This window comes from Labrus bergylta, chromosome 19 (genome assembly GCF_963930695.1).
Source record: "Labrus bergylta chromosome 19, fLabBer1.1, whole genome shotgun sequence".
Taxonomy (NCBI): Eukaryota; Metazoa; Chordata; class Actinopteri; order Labriformes; family Labridae; genus Labrus; species Labrus bergylta.
Window position 1 is genome coordinate 4,420,687 of NC_089213.1, and position 16,263 is coordinate 4,436,949.

The following is a 16,263-nucleotide window of genomic DNA, read 5'->3' on the forward strand; positions in this document are numbered from 1 at the left end:
TGTGTCTGTGTCGGATAACGTCGGCTGTACTGGCAGCTCGCCATTAATGAGACTTTAAAAGAGAAGAGAAACCTGAAACATCCTGCATCACATGAATAAAGTGTTTGATTAAACGCTGTGCAATGTGCACTTCTCATCCGATTAGCCTACTTTCCAAACATAAGAATTTAACACTTACAAGAAGGTCCTGACTCCGTCTTACAGCCCCCTGATTTCTTTATTCGTTATTAAGTCACATGTAGTCTGGCCTCAGGGCGTCTGCTGTGCGCAATTACGCATGAGGCACATCAGCGTATTTATTATTTTAATCTCTGGACATACCGATTAGTTATGATCAAATGTTAATGTTCTGAATTCCTAAATATTTCATATTTCAGAAGCTAAAAGTTGTATTTACTACCCTCTGGAAGTTTCTCTGTCCTTTTAAAATAGGCTAACTGATTTTAGTTTTTCTGTTTTAATTTGTCTCAGTATTTTCTGCAGTGATATTCCTGTGCGCATGAACGTTTAACATGTAATTACCGAAAGCAGCCTCTCTTATCTTTAATCTTTAAAATAAATCGATTAAACAAACAAAAAATAATCAAATAAAACAAACAACTAAATAAATCACCTGACAGCTCGTGCTGCTCAACATTATTTAAAAAGCAATGTAGCCTACAGAGATCATTTGAGGTGAAGCGTAATATAAAATATATTTTAGATATCTTATCAACAGTAAATCTGTGAACCTCTATCTATCCGTCTTAACAAGCACTGTTATAGTATGATCTAATTGTTCTCCGACAGACAGATTCGCTGCAACTAGTAATGACTTCAAAAAGTTAGTGTCTGGGTTGCCTTAAAATGTTAAGTTACCTGAACTTAAAAAAGATAAGTTGAGATAAATTTGTGATTATTCCAGAGAAATAAAATGTTCTACAGTCAAATAAACTTGACATCCAAGTCAGTTGTACTTAAATCTTTAAGTTCACAAAACTTTTGAACACAACTCAGTTCCTGTGAAATTATCTCGTTATCTAGTTCAGGCAAAATGCTCTTTTTCGTTTGACTTGAAATCCAAAGTTAAAATACTTCATCAAAAGTTGAATCCATCTAAAATATTGAGTTAAATGAATTAATCAATTTAAATTGAATATATATATATTTATATTTTAGTCAACTTAAATCAGTTCAGCGTATACATTTTTAGTGATTCTCTTTGCTTTTGTGGAAACTTTCAACTTCCTTTCAAATACAAATTTAAAAAAAGGTATAATCTCTACAGGTTATTTGTTTTATCATAGAAACCAACCACCTTTAGTTCTTCAACCTTTGATAGCAGATCAGATCAAATAGCAAATCTAAACATTTACAAATGTTTTTACCGCTTGTTGGTTAAAACATTTCCACCCAAGAATGTGCAAAAAAATCAGTTGTCCTTCTTTTGCTGCATTTATCATTTATCGGTCACTTTTCTCTGTATTTTCAGATGCAATAAACGTATAAAATCAGGTAATTTACACATTTAATGAGGTGATCTTACTGTGGTAACACAAACATTTCAGAAAAGATCTGTGAGACAATGTCCAAATATTTCTTGGAAGCTTTCAGAAAACTCCCGACCTCACAGCGTTACAAAGAAGTCTTTTTCTCAGTCCATGTACCCTTGAGTAGTGGTCACCGATATTCAATAGGTTCTTCTGTATGACTTAAAATGTATACTGTACTTCCTTTTGGTAGTCAATGTTAATTGAATAAAGCAGACCTATGAGCATAGCTACCATATGCTACCAACAGTCCTTCATGCCATGCTGCTTGATCTGATGCTTCAGGATGACCTCATCTATCACCAGGAGGATGCTGACATTCATATGCTTTGTTATGCCGTCCTCAGTGTAGATTTACAAAAGACAGAAAGAATAGATATAGCTGTAAATTGTTTGTAATACTCTCTGAGAAACAACATTTTTAGCTGGCAGATCCCCCTATAATCCTTCACTCTGTGTGAACCATAGACTGGTGTGAACTGAGCACAGACACAAAATATAGCAGCGCCCAGTAAGACTTCAAAGTGGGTGAGAAGCTCTTCTCTTAATCACCACTTGTCACTTAAATCTTTATTTAATATCAAATCACATCATTAATTACAGTTGTGTATTTAGCTTTAATTTATTTTTGCTTGTGTAACATTGCAGCACTTACTACTATCCCGGGTTTGTTTGTGTTAGCACTAAGTTACAGTTCACTAGAGATGTTACGTTTGACATCGAGGCTTTGAAGCGTGTCGAGTAGGAGGGGCCCCGTAACTGCACTTACTTGCACAGCCCTACAGCCTACCCTGACCTTTGTTTTAATTTTGTTCTTTTTAAGGAGGATAATTATGATTCCAAAGAGGTGGAGAATCTCAAGTCCCTGGTGTCTCACCTCCGTCAGCTCCTGGACCTGCACAAGAAATACGACTGCAGACTTTCCCTTTCAGTCTATGAGAAGGTGTGTCCGACAGAGGATTAGGGCCACGCAAAAAAAAAACTTTAAAATGAGATTAAACTGAATAAAGCTGTAAATTTACGAGATTTAACGAGGCCCAAATCCTCCGTCGTACAAGTGTATAAGATTCAAACAAATCTGAAAATTCACAGCAAGAAAACAAGGGCTGAAATATTGATACAATAAATACAAACATATTTAGTACCACGTTTTATTTTAAGTGAGAGATAATGCTTTGTGGTGGTGTATCATGAATTAAACTGTATTGGAATATATCTTTGCTGCCTCGTCCGTCTTATATGTTAATCACTGATGTTTTTCCGACGGCATTTTAAGCTGGTTTTGGCTGTGATCATTCTAATTGAATTGACTTTGACAAGAAAGTGTACGGAGTTTGGAGTTCTTCATGATTCTTGCCGCCACAATAGAAAGCAGTATCCTGCCTCGTGACGAGCTTCTTCTACGGTATATCAAGGTTAGACAACACCACTGCTGGAACATTAACCCTTTTGCCCTCCTCAACTTTATTAATATTTTTCTGCTGTGAAGTTACAACAACTTCCAACTTGCTCAAAACTACCAAACATTCAATTATTTTCAGGATTGTAACCCTTTAAATGCTAGCTTATTAGTTAAATAGTGATTAGAGTCTTGTACAAGACTAGCAACAGAGTTGATTTGCTTTGTTGCCAGAATTTACATACAAAACCTGCAATAAAATCATAAATTTTTTCTTTTGTATAATTTGCTGTTTTTTCTTATTTCATTTCTGCTTTTTTTACGACTTTTGACGGTAGAGAAGAGGGAAAGAGGCCCGGTCTCGGGTGTGTGAGAGACCGGGAAGCTTCGGGAGAAATCTTGCGTGAAAAAAAGGCTCTCTGGTCAGAAATAATAAAAAATGAATTAATAAGAAACTTAAGGTTATAGCAATGATTATAATATTCTTCCACAACATCATCATTATTATCACCACCATCTTCATCACTACCAGAAAACCACCCATCAACAAGCGCATTCACCATAGGACTGTGAGCAGCTAACTGGATAGTGAGCCCAACCTTTGAGACATCAAGTGGGATTAAGAAGACGGTTTCTTCTAAGGAAGAACTTCCTTCGCTACTTCATAGAGCACAGATTAAACAGAAACACACACCTGGATTGAGCCCCTTCATGTGCACACTTTATTAATTAAGTTGTTAATTGCATTAGTAAATTATATATTGTAATCTTGACCTGCAATATTTGTGTTCTTTACATACAAATTTTGAAGATGTATTCCTGGGTGCATCTCTTGACTGGTATTCAGACCTTTGGCTCAAGGTGTCCTAGTCTTCTGATGTTTGTCCACCTTCAACACTTTATTTACAGTAACATGGGTTAAAAACAACCATGCTTTTCCCTGAATTTGATCAGATATGTTGGTAGCTATGACACACCAAATGTTTTCATAATATTGTTAACAGTTAACGTTAAAGATAATACTTGTATTTATAGTAGCATTTTTTTTCAAAAACTGTTTGAGTGAAAGATCAACAGACATCCTTTTTGTTTCTGCGTTTATTTGAAAGTTGGACCCTGTTCCTACTGAGCTGTTAATAAGTGTATAATAAAGTATTTATTAACCTTCATAAGGCATTAATATGAACCTAATAAAGTCTTATTAATGTCAATAAACATCTTATGAACGTTGATAACGTTGATATAACTATAAACAAGTTTCTTTGTGTTAATTAGTATCTTACAAGCCAATTATAAATTAATTTATAGTATAATTAACACTGATGAAGTCTTATTAATGTTAATAAACATCTTATTAATGTTTCTGACGGTATATAAAGTGTCAGTGCATTTCTAATAAGAGCCTATAAGTGTCTTATAAGACATAATAAATGTGTTAATTATGCCTATATTAACACTTATATAGTCTTATTTGTGTTAATAAGAATCTAATAAGGTCTTATAAGTGACTTATTAACTGTTATTAATGCTTATTACAAGCACCTTAATATAAAGTGTTACCAAAAGTCATTTTAGTTAGTCATTCTAGAACACTAAGTCATTCTAATGATTCATTCTAGAAGACAAGAGGTTCATGTTAGTCGACTAATTCTCGAACATTATAAAACATGTCTCTTCTTTCTGGAACATTACACCTCATGTTAATGGGTGTTGCTGGAACACTGAGGCTCATTGTAGAAAAAGTTCCTTTGCAGCACAGCGTTGTAGCACCAGAGGTCTCTCTTGCACAACACTGCAGCCTCACTTTCTTTTAATCAAATCGTGCTTAAGGTCTCCTCTGAGTGTGAGGACGGCATCCTTTGTCGGTTGAAAGAAACCCCACAGAACCTGAAGGATGAGAAGCTAATGAATGTGGCTGTCATTGAATATATGCAGGTGCATTCTAGTCTATGGATATTTCCATTTCAAAAGTGAACATGAGGCCGCGACAATCAAAGAGAACCCCTATGAAGAGGTGCTACAAGGCATCACGATATTACATACTGCACTGTATATAGAACACAGTATACAGAACATTGCTTTTGTTGATTTATTCTTTACATCAAAGTAAAGGGGGGCGGGGTTGAAAATCTCTCCTTTGAGTCATATGAATATTGCACCGCCAAGCCAATTATGGCAGGAACACTGCATGCAGGAGTGATTGAGCTCTTAGATAATTGAGCTTTTAAGGGCAGCTGTCCTTGAAAAGTTACACATCAGCATTATTTCTAACGATGGGAAACATTGTTTTTTCTGTCTTCTGCGTATCATCCTCATTAAGGGTTGAGAAAAGGACAAAATGTACCGCTCGTTGTAGTTAAAGCCCTTGTTTTTTCAGCCTGTGTAGATATTAGGATTATATTATTAGAGATGTGATTGGTCTCCAGAGCATATTTCAGAGCATGTGAGTCTTTTAAATCAATAAATCGAGGGTTGAGTTAGAGGCTAATGCTGTTCGTACTTCCAGTGCTGATTCTAGAGTCTGTTGGGGCCCGAGGCAAAAATTCACAGGGGGCCCATCTAACTAGCGTTTACCCCCATTATGTTGCAAATGATCTTATTTTTTTCTTGTTAAAGTAAACAGTATTATTCATTCAACATAAAGATATTAAAAAACAATGAAACCATTCATTTTCCTTTACTGTGACTGTCAGCGTAAAATGTAGATTTTTACACAGCTATAAGGCCCTGTGTCCACCTAGCCTTTCTTTCTGAGCACCAGCGTCTTCTTTCAATTGTTTAAAATGAGGAGAGAGCGTTCTCAGCAGCAGACGGCATCTGCCCCAAGCAGTTGCCTTCCTTGCCTGTTGCATAATTCTTTTAGTTTGACTTACCTCTTTTCAGTTTTTCTGCTTCTCAGTCATTTTGAAGCGAGTCGTCATGCCATGAGGTCTGACTTGATTGTAGTGGTAACAAATCTCATGTGGTAGCAGTTAGAAGGTGTAATACTTTCACACAGGTCTTAGATCGGACAGATTTGGGAAAATCTCTTAAAATAATGGGATCAGACAACAACGTGCAATATTTCTTTGTCTTTAGTGTAGATTCATTGATACCTAGCAACTGCAGAGACCATAAAGGAGATATAATTTTAAGTTTGAGTATTTTTTGTATAATAAATAAAAGAGTTTGACATTTTCGCATATATTGGCGTTCTTGCTAAAAGATAGCTGACAGGGAAATCTTGATTCCAGTCAGTCATATATAGTCATAAATCTGTCAATAGTCATGAGTCTGTTAGCTTACTGTAGGCTAGCATAAAGACTGGAAACAAGGGGAAACAACCTTTACTTCATTCAATTAGACATCATATGTTTATAATTGAGCTTTTAAGGTGTTGGTCAGCCATATTTTGGACAAAGTGTTTTAAGGCTTTATGCTAAGTAAAACTGTCTACTGCTAAGCCAGGTATCATGGCTTCAGCATGGCTTGCATCCTCCCGCGGGCCGTCCCGCTTTCAAGCTCTCTCAAAGAATCCAGAGACAAATGTTTATAAAACACTATTAAGTCCCTTTTTAACCAATTATTAAAACCAAAACATCACACCATGCTGGCTGATTGTAATTGTCTATTTACGTCGTTGCCAAGGCTGTTGCTCTTTTAACCAATAGGAAAACATCACTAATGCACCATCAAAGGTCAAAATGTATTTGTCTTTCAACTGCACGAGGTGAATAAGCATTATTTCGTAAATGTCAAACTATTTGAAGCTAAATGAAAGTGTTGGTTTGTAAATGTGTATCATCCTGAAGATATCTGAAAATAGATCGAAAAAATGGAACAGTCAAGTCGGATTTTTTTTAAAGCATTTAATAACTGGGATACAACATATTATGTTTACATCCAGTTAGAAGTGAACATGTAAAACAGAGGAAACATTAAGAGAAAACAAAACACTCAGTTTCTAAGTATGGGTTCATTTTCATGTAGCACCACCAAATGTCAGCAACCTCAGACAAAAAACATCTGTACAGAGCAACTCTTGTGTTAGATTGACCACAAAAACAGCATGTACAAATGAGAAAGGCAGTGTAGTTTATCATGAACAACACACAACATGTCAGAACAATAGAAACATCTCTTATACCGTCCTTCAGTACCAAAACTCCTCCAACCATCTCTGTGCCTCCGCCTTAAACCTTTGAGCCACTTACTGTCCGACCATCAGAAACAGTGAACATCTGTCTGTCATCTTGTAATAAAACACAAAACACATTAAAATGTTGAACTTCTTTTAAGATGAAAACACATTACTTACAATGAATTAGATTCATGCTGAAGCTACGATACAGAAAAGAGAGCAAACGCGTCATTTTAAGTTGTTTTTTTTTAGTCGTTTTAAAGGTCTCAGTGCATTTGAAAAAGGGCATTTCTTCTATTTGGACATGGCATTATACCTCATGTACATGTTTATTAATTACACTGCTACTTAATGAAACAAAACTCGTACATTACCACAAAATTAGACTCATTATTTATCACATATCATAAACTATAGTCTTCCAGTTTTGAACGCATTTCCTTGCAACAGACGCACAACGACAAACAAGAGCTCCCTGTAGTGTGTTTCCTGTTCTTTGTGGGAGCAGTGAGCTGTATTAAAGCAGCGAGATACACAAAACATCACTCATGTACAAAATGTGGACGACAGGAGACAAATAGAAAGAACAAACATCTGCCACAGACGAACCTCAGACAGCAGACATGAGCACCGTCAGACTAAGTTACCCAAATGTGTGACATATTTAACCAAACGTATGACCAGATATCTTCTAAACAGCGGCATATGGACTGAGACAAGATACGCTGAGAAGTAGGATTAAAAAGAAAACTTGCAAAGTGACCACCTACAACTTTTGACAATAGATTTCAGGTGTGTCGTTACTGTCTAAACTTGAGGGAGGCTTGTGTTAGTTTGTTAACATTTCTTGAGGTTGTGAGTCCACCACTTGCAGATCTGTTCCTCCTCCTCCTCCTCCTCCTCCTCCTTCTTCTTCCTCTTGCCCCATCGGTGTTGGATCTGTGGTTTGGTCCTCGGCGGAGAGCTCAGAAGATGGTGCTCCAGCGTTTAGGGGGTGGGCGGGACTTGGTGTCTCCCTGGAGTGAAGAAAGAGGACAATGACTTTACTGTACATAAATGTTTTCTTTGTCCCCCAGTGATCGCTTACGTTTGTTTGGGAGTGAATACGAAGTTATGTAGTTTTCAGTGCTTGGAGTTCATGGAAGATTTGATTGTCAAAGACTTCATATGTAGGTTTCAAAGAGATCGACAATATTGAAAATAAATCCTCAGAATTACAGGTAGATGCTGTTTACAGAAAGTCATCAATGAACGGGTAAATGTAAGATTCAGGTTTACAGTTTATCACAACTGTAAAATGAAAATGTCGCTCTTAAAGTTCCCATGAATTAAGGACTAAAAGCCAGTTTCCAGATTACATAATGTCTTGAGCTGGTTATTAGAATCTGGACAAACAATGACCAAAAAGTCATTTTTAACCTCTTTCAGTTTGTTGTTTACTGGAACACAATGTGATGACTCATCCTGCTCTCGAAGGGCGTGACATGCACTAATTTTCCGTCTGATTAAAAGGCTCGTTTGAAATGTCTTTCCCCCATGACAGCACAGCACCAATGAGCTAGCTATAGCTGTTATGGGTCATTGCGTCTTCTTTTAAGTGATCTCACATTCAGCACTTTAACTTAAATTCAGATAGCGGCCATGTTCCTCTGACATCACACTCAGGGTCGTTTACTGCTGAGTTCCTTGCTGTTTGCAGAATAAACAAAGCAAATGTAGTGGTTATCAATTTATTGGTTCTGGATTGATAAGAAACTACATTGATAGTTAATGAAAATCTGGAGGGAAACAGGGCCAAAGTTCAAGTTAAACAACACATTTGATAACCCACTAGCTACTTTTAGACAATAGCTTTCAACAATAGCTTTTCAAAATCCGTCTGATCTGGTTGTTCACTCACACACACCTCACAGGAGGAGAGGGGAAACGTTTTCAAGACCTTAAACACGTCTGGTTGCCTTTGGGATTTGAAATTCCGTGACTCGGAGCACCTACGCAGACACGTAGCTTCCTCGCTAACAGTATCATTAGCCAAGGGTGTAATGCTAACTGAAGTCGTTGTCTGATGCTAGCTAATGGGTTGTCAAATATTAATTTTTTTCTTCTGAGAATTTGGCTAAATGTTTTCTGTCCATTGTCTTTTTAGTTGCTTGTCATTCAAGAAACGATAAAAGGAAAATGATTAAGTTAAAAACAGCTAGCCGACATGATCGTTGTAGCTCTCTGCTCGCTGTTTCATGGGAACTTTAAGCTAGTTAGTTATTATGATGACGACAGCTGTTGGCTGTGAAAGCGTGAAGATGAAAGGATGATGTGTGAAAAATATTCCAACTGAAATGGTTGAACTGTTATTATACTTTATGTATTCACTACTCACTGATCTCTGAGGAGAGCGTCACTGTTGCATTTGGGCAAACAGACAGGAAACAAGTGCTTATGAGGCCTACAGTTGAACAAGTAGAAAAGGGGAAACTTTAAAAAGGAGGCAAACGTGTGTCAAGCTCACCAGGTTGAAGAGTCTGGACAGTGTGCTTTGGTCTTTGCGTCTTCTGACCGGCGACTTTGCGCTTTCGGGGCGCGGGGACGAGGCCTAGAACAAAATGCTCCATGAGCTCACATGGAGACCAGTTTGCTGCTTTGTCACTGTATAACCTTTAAGGTTTAATTCATTTTACATCGATGGATCTGTCTTTACGAGACGAGACACATTTAACCTCAGAGCATCACAGTGGGATCACTTTTACAATTTATCCTTGCAGAGGGCACTGTTGCTGCTGTTGTTGGACCAAAAAAAACCCACATCTATACACCTTATACATTATTCAAACATTAGAAAAGAATGCTTAATTTATTTTTAGAGCCCAAACTTTAGCACTCTGCAGCACTACATGCCTTGTTTACCATCACTCTTATTTAATTGCACATGGATTGACCTTTTGTGTCTACTGGATCTGTGATTTCAATGAGTTTTCAAAGTGCTTTTCCTCGAGCGGAATTTCCCTTGTGCATCCTAAATGTGGGCTGATGTCAGGTATTTGTGAGAACACAACTTTAAGAAGTTATAACACGATCTAAAAGTCGTGTTAAAAAAAACTTCAATAAATAACCAAAGGGCTGAGGGGAAATAGTCAAAACTGCAGGTATGGGTTGTCTCTGCAACAGCAGCTGTGTGATGCAGAAGAGATTTTTTTGTCTTTTGATGTTTTTTTTGTAAAGAGAATAAGCAGCTGAGCCGTGGAGAAGGACATTGACTTGTGACAGGATCAGACACAGATGACAGCAACCTTCTCAAGGGAGAGAAAAAAAGGATGACAAGGATGGGGGGAAGGTCCGCGGTGAAGTGACACAGGTGTATCATCACTGTCAGTTCACACTCATACAGCTGTCCACAGTCACCAGACAGATGAAGGAAGGACACAAAGGAGGTGGGAAGCCAAAAACAGAGTGATCGGTGAGTCATCTCTGGCACAAAGGGGGATGAAGGTGTTACAGAGAAAGAAGCAAAGTGGAAGAGAAGAAGAGGGGTGATGCAGGCCAGGAGGTCCTAAGAGAAAATGTTTACCGGTTGTGGTTCATAAATAGTCGAGCTGTTTCAAAGTCATCCAGAAGCAGTGAGTCGCTCTGGATTGAAGCAAAGAAGGAGGGGATTGAAATAAAACCATAAAATTAACCAAATAATTGTAGTTTTCAACAATGAATATATTTATATCTTCCACTTATCAACCAGGGACTGAAAGGAAAATTATTTCTAAGCTTCAGGTACTGAATGTAAACGCTGGTGTATTTGCTCTCATTTCAGTATCTCTCTGTTCCACATGCTGTGGTATAAAACAATGTTTCTCTTCAAGGACAAAAAAGCGGTGAAGTACACGGTGAGAAAGAGACAAGAGTGAACGTGACGGTTAGGAAACAGGTGGGCTGCTGCAGACAAAGGACACGTTGCAGAGGAGCTCTCTGCAGACAGAAAGGGGATCATTGCACACCAACACACCAACACACACACACAGAGTGGGGATGCAATCAGCACGGGTGCTTTTGTTTGATTTCATGTGACGTACCAAGCCCAAGACGTCTCTCCACTGGACATGAAAAAGAAACAGACATTGATGTGATGAGATGAGAAAGTGTAGAGGCATCAGCATCCCTCAATTCATCTGAGAATCAGTCAGGTGTCACATGAGTGATGTCGCGATAAAGGGGCGTAGAGGTGGGAATCTTTTTTTTGTTTCAAACATTCATCTCTATAGGATGATACTTATTTTGTAATTTGTTTTTACTCTGTGGACCGTAGACTGTGTATACAAACGGACAGCTTGACTCTGCCTCCTCCGTCAGTTGGACAAGATGAAGCCAGAATATTGCAGTGCTTCATGGCGCTTGTGTTGATGAAAACACAAATTAAGCTAACCGATAAAACGACAAATATCCCTCAGTTTGGTGCAGTCCACAGCGGAAAAGATTCTTACGTTGATTTGAAGGAGACACTCCCGGTTATAGAAATTCAACGACTCTTGTGTTTGTTTTTGGTATGTTTTCTTTTGATGTTTCTGCTGCACTCCACTAGTTCGGTCCACACTGCACTGCAGGAGCCAGATTGGCCAACAGAACTGTCAATGATGGCCTTTTATACCGTTTTATAGCATTAAATAATTAATTAAAAAAAGAACACTGCTTAGAATTAAAGATGACTCGAACACAAAATGGCTTGATAAGAACTGTCATGACGTAACCGGGTTTGAGTAAAAATGTTTTTAAATGACTTTGGTGATCCCCAGAATTTCTTCAAGAGGAATTATCAGATCAAATTTCAATTTCTGCCGCATGTGCTTACTTAAATATTAACATTCAAATCAGTTTGTGTTAACATGTAAAACAAACTACTAAGCTGAACTTGCATTATACCTGCTGATAACTAGCACAGCATGTAATCAGAATGTAAAAAAAGATGGATGAAACAGCAACCCCCTGGATGTGAAGCTCCCCCTACTGACCGGCTGTGATGTTGGTTATACCCCTGACTCCTCCATGTTACCAGATGAAACATGTGTCAAACTTTAAAATGATTATACAACTCAAATAAATGTTTTTCAAACCTGGATTTTGTCCATTACGTTAGTCATTAACATGCTAATTTATGTCCAAGTTTTTATCTTTTTAAGGATTTAAAAAGGTTTGACTTGAAACTCTAAAAGGAGCGAATGTAACGTAATGTGTCGACATATGGCGGCTCCTGCGACGTTATTTACCAGATAGTCTAAGTAGAGGAGGAACATTCAGAGGGAAAATTATGAATCACAGAAGAGTCATTAGACTTCCCATAACTGTCAGAAAACCAACACACAAATCTGTTCTGCTGTAGACTGTACTGACCTGAGGGATCTTTGATGTTTTATCGATGAGATTAATTTGTGTTTTTGGTGGCTGAAGGGGCGTGATGTCATTTCTGCGGCTTCACCAGCCAAATGATGTCAAAAGTAAAATTTGTTTCATTTTTTTTTTCTTTCAATTTTGTTAAACGGAAGGAGAGTAAGACTCGATGTCCATATTTATATACAGTCAATGGCTAATACTGACAGTAAGCATGCTAACCCAACAAAAGAGTAACTGTTCAATCTAAAACTTACTGAGTGTTTGTGTGAAAGTTTAAATTATTAAGATAGTGTACCTTTTTATTTATTTAAACTTGATGGTATCAGCGGGGGAGGGGGATTGCGTAATATGTCATTGTCTGGCACAGCATCTCCTGTGATTGTGATGCTAACGCTGGGGAAACAATCCCAAATGTTTCCACTGGAACCCCAGAGGATATGCATTAAAGTCTAAAGACTATCAATAAATAAATGTGGGTGTTGAATTCCAATACTGAGAAACATGATGGAGAAAAATGAGTTTCAATCAGGAGAACCCTTCATAGGAGATAATCAGAAGACATTTTGAATTCAAATCATTTCATCCTCAGTATGCGTCTACACATCAGGATCAGTCAATAAAACAAATTGTGAGAAAATGAGACTCACCCTGGATTTAGGACGAGGAGAGGAAACCTGAGAAACACCAAGCGACAAACAACAACAACAACAGAGTGACTGATTGCAGGAGAAACAGATCAACAAACTTCTGAGATAAACAAACAAGTGAGCTTCCCCGCAGTTCCTTCTTTTTATTTTATCAGTATGTAAATAAAGGAGCCACGCAGCTTTGTAATCAGAGAGGGAAAGAGAGAGAGAGAGCTGAGCGTGCTGTGTTTGAAATGCTGCCAAAGTAAATCAAAGCAAACATAGTGTGTAAATTGGAGGAAATTGGTTTGTTACGTGTTCTGATTTGTGCATCTCATGGCAGGATAATACATTTGTTGAGCTCAAAAAACAGTCTGAAGACATTTGAATAAAACTCAAGATGTTAGCAACAACAAATGGGTTTAATGTGCACGATTAGAGGTATGAAATATGCATGTGATTTATAGTGTTAAGTGAACAATATGACACTGTTTCATTCAACTTACAATGCTCCTGAAGAAGTGCACCACGGCGTTTTCATTGGTGCGGCGGCGAGACGAGGATTGCTGGGGTGAAGATGCCAGGTGACCCCGGAAAGACCCCTGTGAGGATCAACAGAGGTTAGATGACTTTGTTTGTGTTTTTCTATCGTATGGTGAACAACAAAAATCAAGCACTGCTACTTTGAGATCCATCTAGATTTATATCCCCTTAATCTGCATGCCATAGGTAAATCTTTACATGCAGTGTATACAGAATGAAATAGTCCACTACATGCTTGAAAATGCATAAATCATTTCCTGAACGTTAGTCCATGCTGCAAAGCTATACCTCCTAACCTAATGATTTTACAACCTGCAGAGTCTGAAGTTTCTCAAAGACCGAGAGAAAAAAGAAGGGACTAAAAGTAGGTCCATGATGACAATCTGCAAACTTTATGAATTAAAGGCAGTTAAAGCTCTTCAAAAAGAAACAGATTTATACTAGAGAGTGAATTGTGATGAGTAGTCAAAGCCAAGTTTGAGAGCTGACGCACATTGTCATTCAGTGTGATTCATCCCGCTGCCTGTCAACAGAGAAACACGCTGGTGTCTGATTTTCAGCATTATTGTGTATTTTCTGTAACATAACTCCTTCAAAAAGTGCCATGGAAATATAAAGATATATTTTTTTACAGAGCCTGAAGGAAAAGATCTTAGTGTAAACGTTTTTTCAAATGTCTTCATGCCGCACGTACTCAAAAGAAAAACATGCTTGGATGGTCAGATGAAAGGGGGTCCGTATGTATGAAAGCAGCTCGGGCTCCTGGGGCCCCCTCCCCATCAGAACCTGCTCTGAATATTGAACTTAAAAGAAGTTTTTGTCTGAGATTTTCTATTTGCACGTCAGAACCAGGCTGATATTACAAACTAAATGTACCTGCAACAAAAGACGAGGAGCAGCTACCATAACGGCTTAGCTGAAAAACATATTTTTGGGTAATAATCATTCGTCCTCAAACTAAACAGGTTCGACATAATGGTGCAGGCAAAAGAAGATATGTATTAAAGAAAATTTTGAAAAACTGAACATAGATGGAAAAGTTTTGCGTAAAGACCTGAATCATTCCTTCAGTTTAGAAAAGATCTGGTGCTAATTCAATGAGAACACTCAGGCTTTATACTCAGAAAATAGTGAAATTATGGTATTTTTTGCAGCAGTAATAAAGGATAAAGATAAAAATCAACAGGGCCGAATGGTTATTTTGCACGCCCCATGTACAGAAGTGGACGGCCCGGGTACAAATCCGACCTGCGGCATCTTACCCGCATCTTACCCAACTCTCTCTCTCTCTCTCTCTGTCCCTGATTTCCGACTCTATATCCATTGTCCTTGCTCTACAATAAAGACATAAAAAGCCCCAAAATAAATCTAAAAAATAAAGAGAAAGCCAAGGTTTTCAAATTCTATCCAGGAAAAAGACTTCTAAGAACCAATTTTCCATCTGGATCACAGAAGGTGAGGATGAATTTTGCTTTATAAAGGGCTTTAAAAAAACAGGCCAAGGCTCAGATAATTGCGGCCTGGTCAGGATTAAGGAGTGTCTGCTTGGGATAAAGAGACTCAGTGCTCTCCAGTCAAAAAGCCAAACTGAGAAATGTAGATTTTTCTCTTTCAACCCGTCACTCATCTCTTTAAGTTTAATCCCAACAATATGACAGAAACAGGTTTACCACTGCAATCAAACACATGTGCCTCCAATATTGGTGACATACATTTTGTCTTGATGCCATTTAATTGGTTTAAAACGTTCTCCTGGATCTTTAACTTAATCACAGCTTTGACACGGTGGACGATCATAAAAGCTACAAAGTCAAAAAGCTAAAAAATGTGGTCAAAGTTCATAAACAGCCGATCTTTTGCAGATACATGGTTGTCACAGGACAAGTAAATCGAGCCGTTAAGTAATTTTAAATGGAGGGACTACAATTCACTAGTCTTTCTTAAGCCTCACTGACTAAAACTAGAATTTCCTAGGATTTTTTCCAATCAATCAAAGTATAACACATCACAGTTTCGCGGTAAAATGAGGGAATAAAAGATTAGATTTCTTCCTGACTTCATTTCAGTTTTAAGACGCATTAAGACTTGTCAAAATGAGATGAAGTGATGCTCACCTTGCTCCTTTTCTTTTTGTCGCCTCCAAAGAACTTGCTAATCTGATCCATGAGACCCGGAGCCTTCTTTTTCCTCCCGAGCCCGAAAGTGCTCTGCCCTGAGGTGCCTGCTGTAGCCATGCTAGTAGTTGCCGATGTTGGGGTGGAGTTGACCTTTTACTAACTACTTTGTAAATCCTCCCTCAAAGTCAGTCCCAGTCCACAGTGCCTACACTAGACTCCGCTTCTCCTTCAGGGCAGTTTGCAGCTCTTCTGACTGACGCACAGGGGCCGACTTTGAAGGTGTTGCACCCTTGGTCCCAGGGCACCATGGGACATGAGAATGGTTGGGGGGGAAGGGGGGGGGGAAGTGGGGGGGGGCAGTGAGGTCCTTGGATCTATGGATCTGGCTCGGCTCCAGGCATTCTTTCTATCTTCAGTGGCTGTGTCAGTCACTGCCGCCCTCCGCATGGGCCGGCCCATTGTTCCTCTACCCATCTGCTTCACCCCGGCCGCAGGGACAACAAGGGTTATCTCTGAGTCTGCACTCACACCCTGATGCAAAGCAGCCCCGCCGCACTGT

The 16,263-nt window shown here is 38.5% G+C and overlaps 1 protein-coding gene across 7 annotated transcripts; it reads right to left on the minus strand.

Annotated features, from left to right (window-relative positions):
* Positions 1–7,182: 7,182 nt before the first annotated feature.
* Positions 7,183–15,998, minus strand: mbpa (myelin basic protein a). Of its 7 annotated transcripts, XM_065948187.1 has the most exons (8): positions 15,702–15,998; positions 13,551–13,646; positions 13,066–13,092; positions 11,107–11,127; positions 10,611–10,669; positions 9,555–9,638; positions 9,426–9,446; positions 7,183–8,064 (listed from the first exon to the last, which is right to left on the minus strand). In XM_065948187.1, exons 1-8 carry the CDS (start codon positions 15,819–15,821, stop codon positions 7,878–7,880), a joined length of 615 nt encoding a protein of 204 aa, XP_065804259.1. In that variant the 5' UTR covers positions 15,822–15,998; the 3' UTR covers positions 7,183–7,877. The 7 variants fall into 7 exon arrangements, with proteins under 7 accessions (XP_065804259.1, XP_065804260.1, XP_029134812.1 ...); XM_065948188.1 differs by lacking the exon at positions 9,426–9,446; XM_020642260.2 differs by lacking the exon at positions 10,611–10,669 and having other exon boundaries at positions 7,849–8,064; positions 15,702–15,995.
* Between the last annotated feature and the right edge of the window lie 265 nt (positions 15,999–16,263).

Bases quoted from the DNA above. Each gene is read 5' to 3' on its own strand.
- mbpa (XM_065948187.1), bottom strand. From the start codon at position 15,821: ATGGCTACAGCAGGCACCTCAGGGCAGAGCACTTTCGGGCTCGGGAGG. The intron at 11,128-13,065 runs GTGAGTCTCATT...TTTCATGTCCAG, and splicing joins CTCCTCGTCCTAAATCCAGG to TGGAGAGACGTCTTGGGCTT. The intron at 9,447-9,554 runs GTGAGCTTGACA...CAAATGCAACAG, and splicing joins TGTCCAGACTCTTCAACCTG to TGACGCTCTCCTCAGAGATC.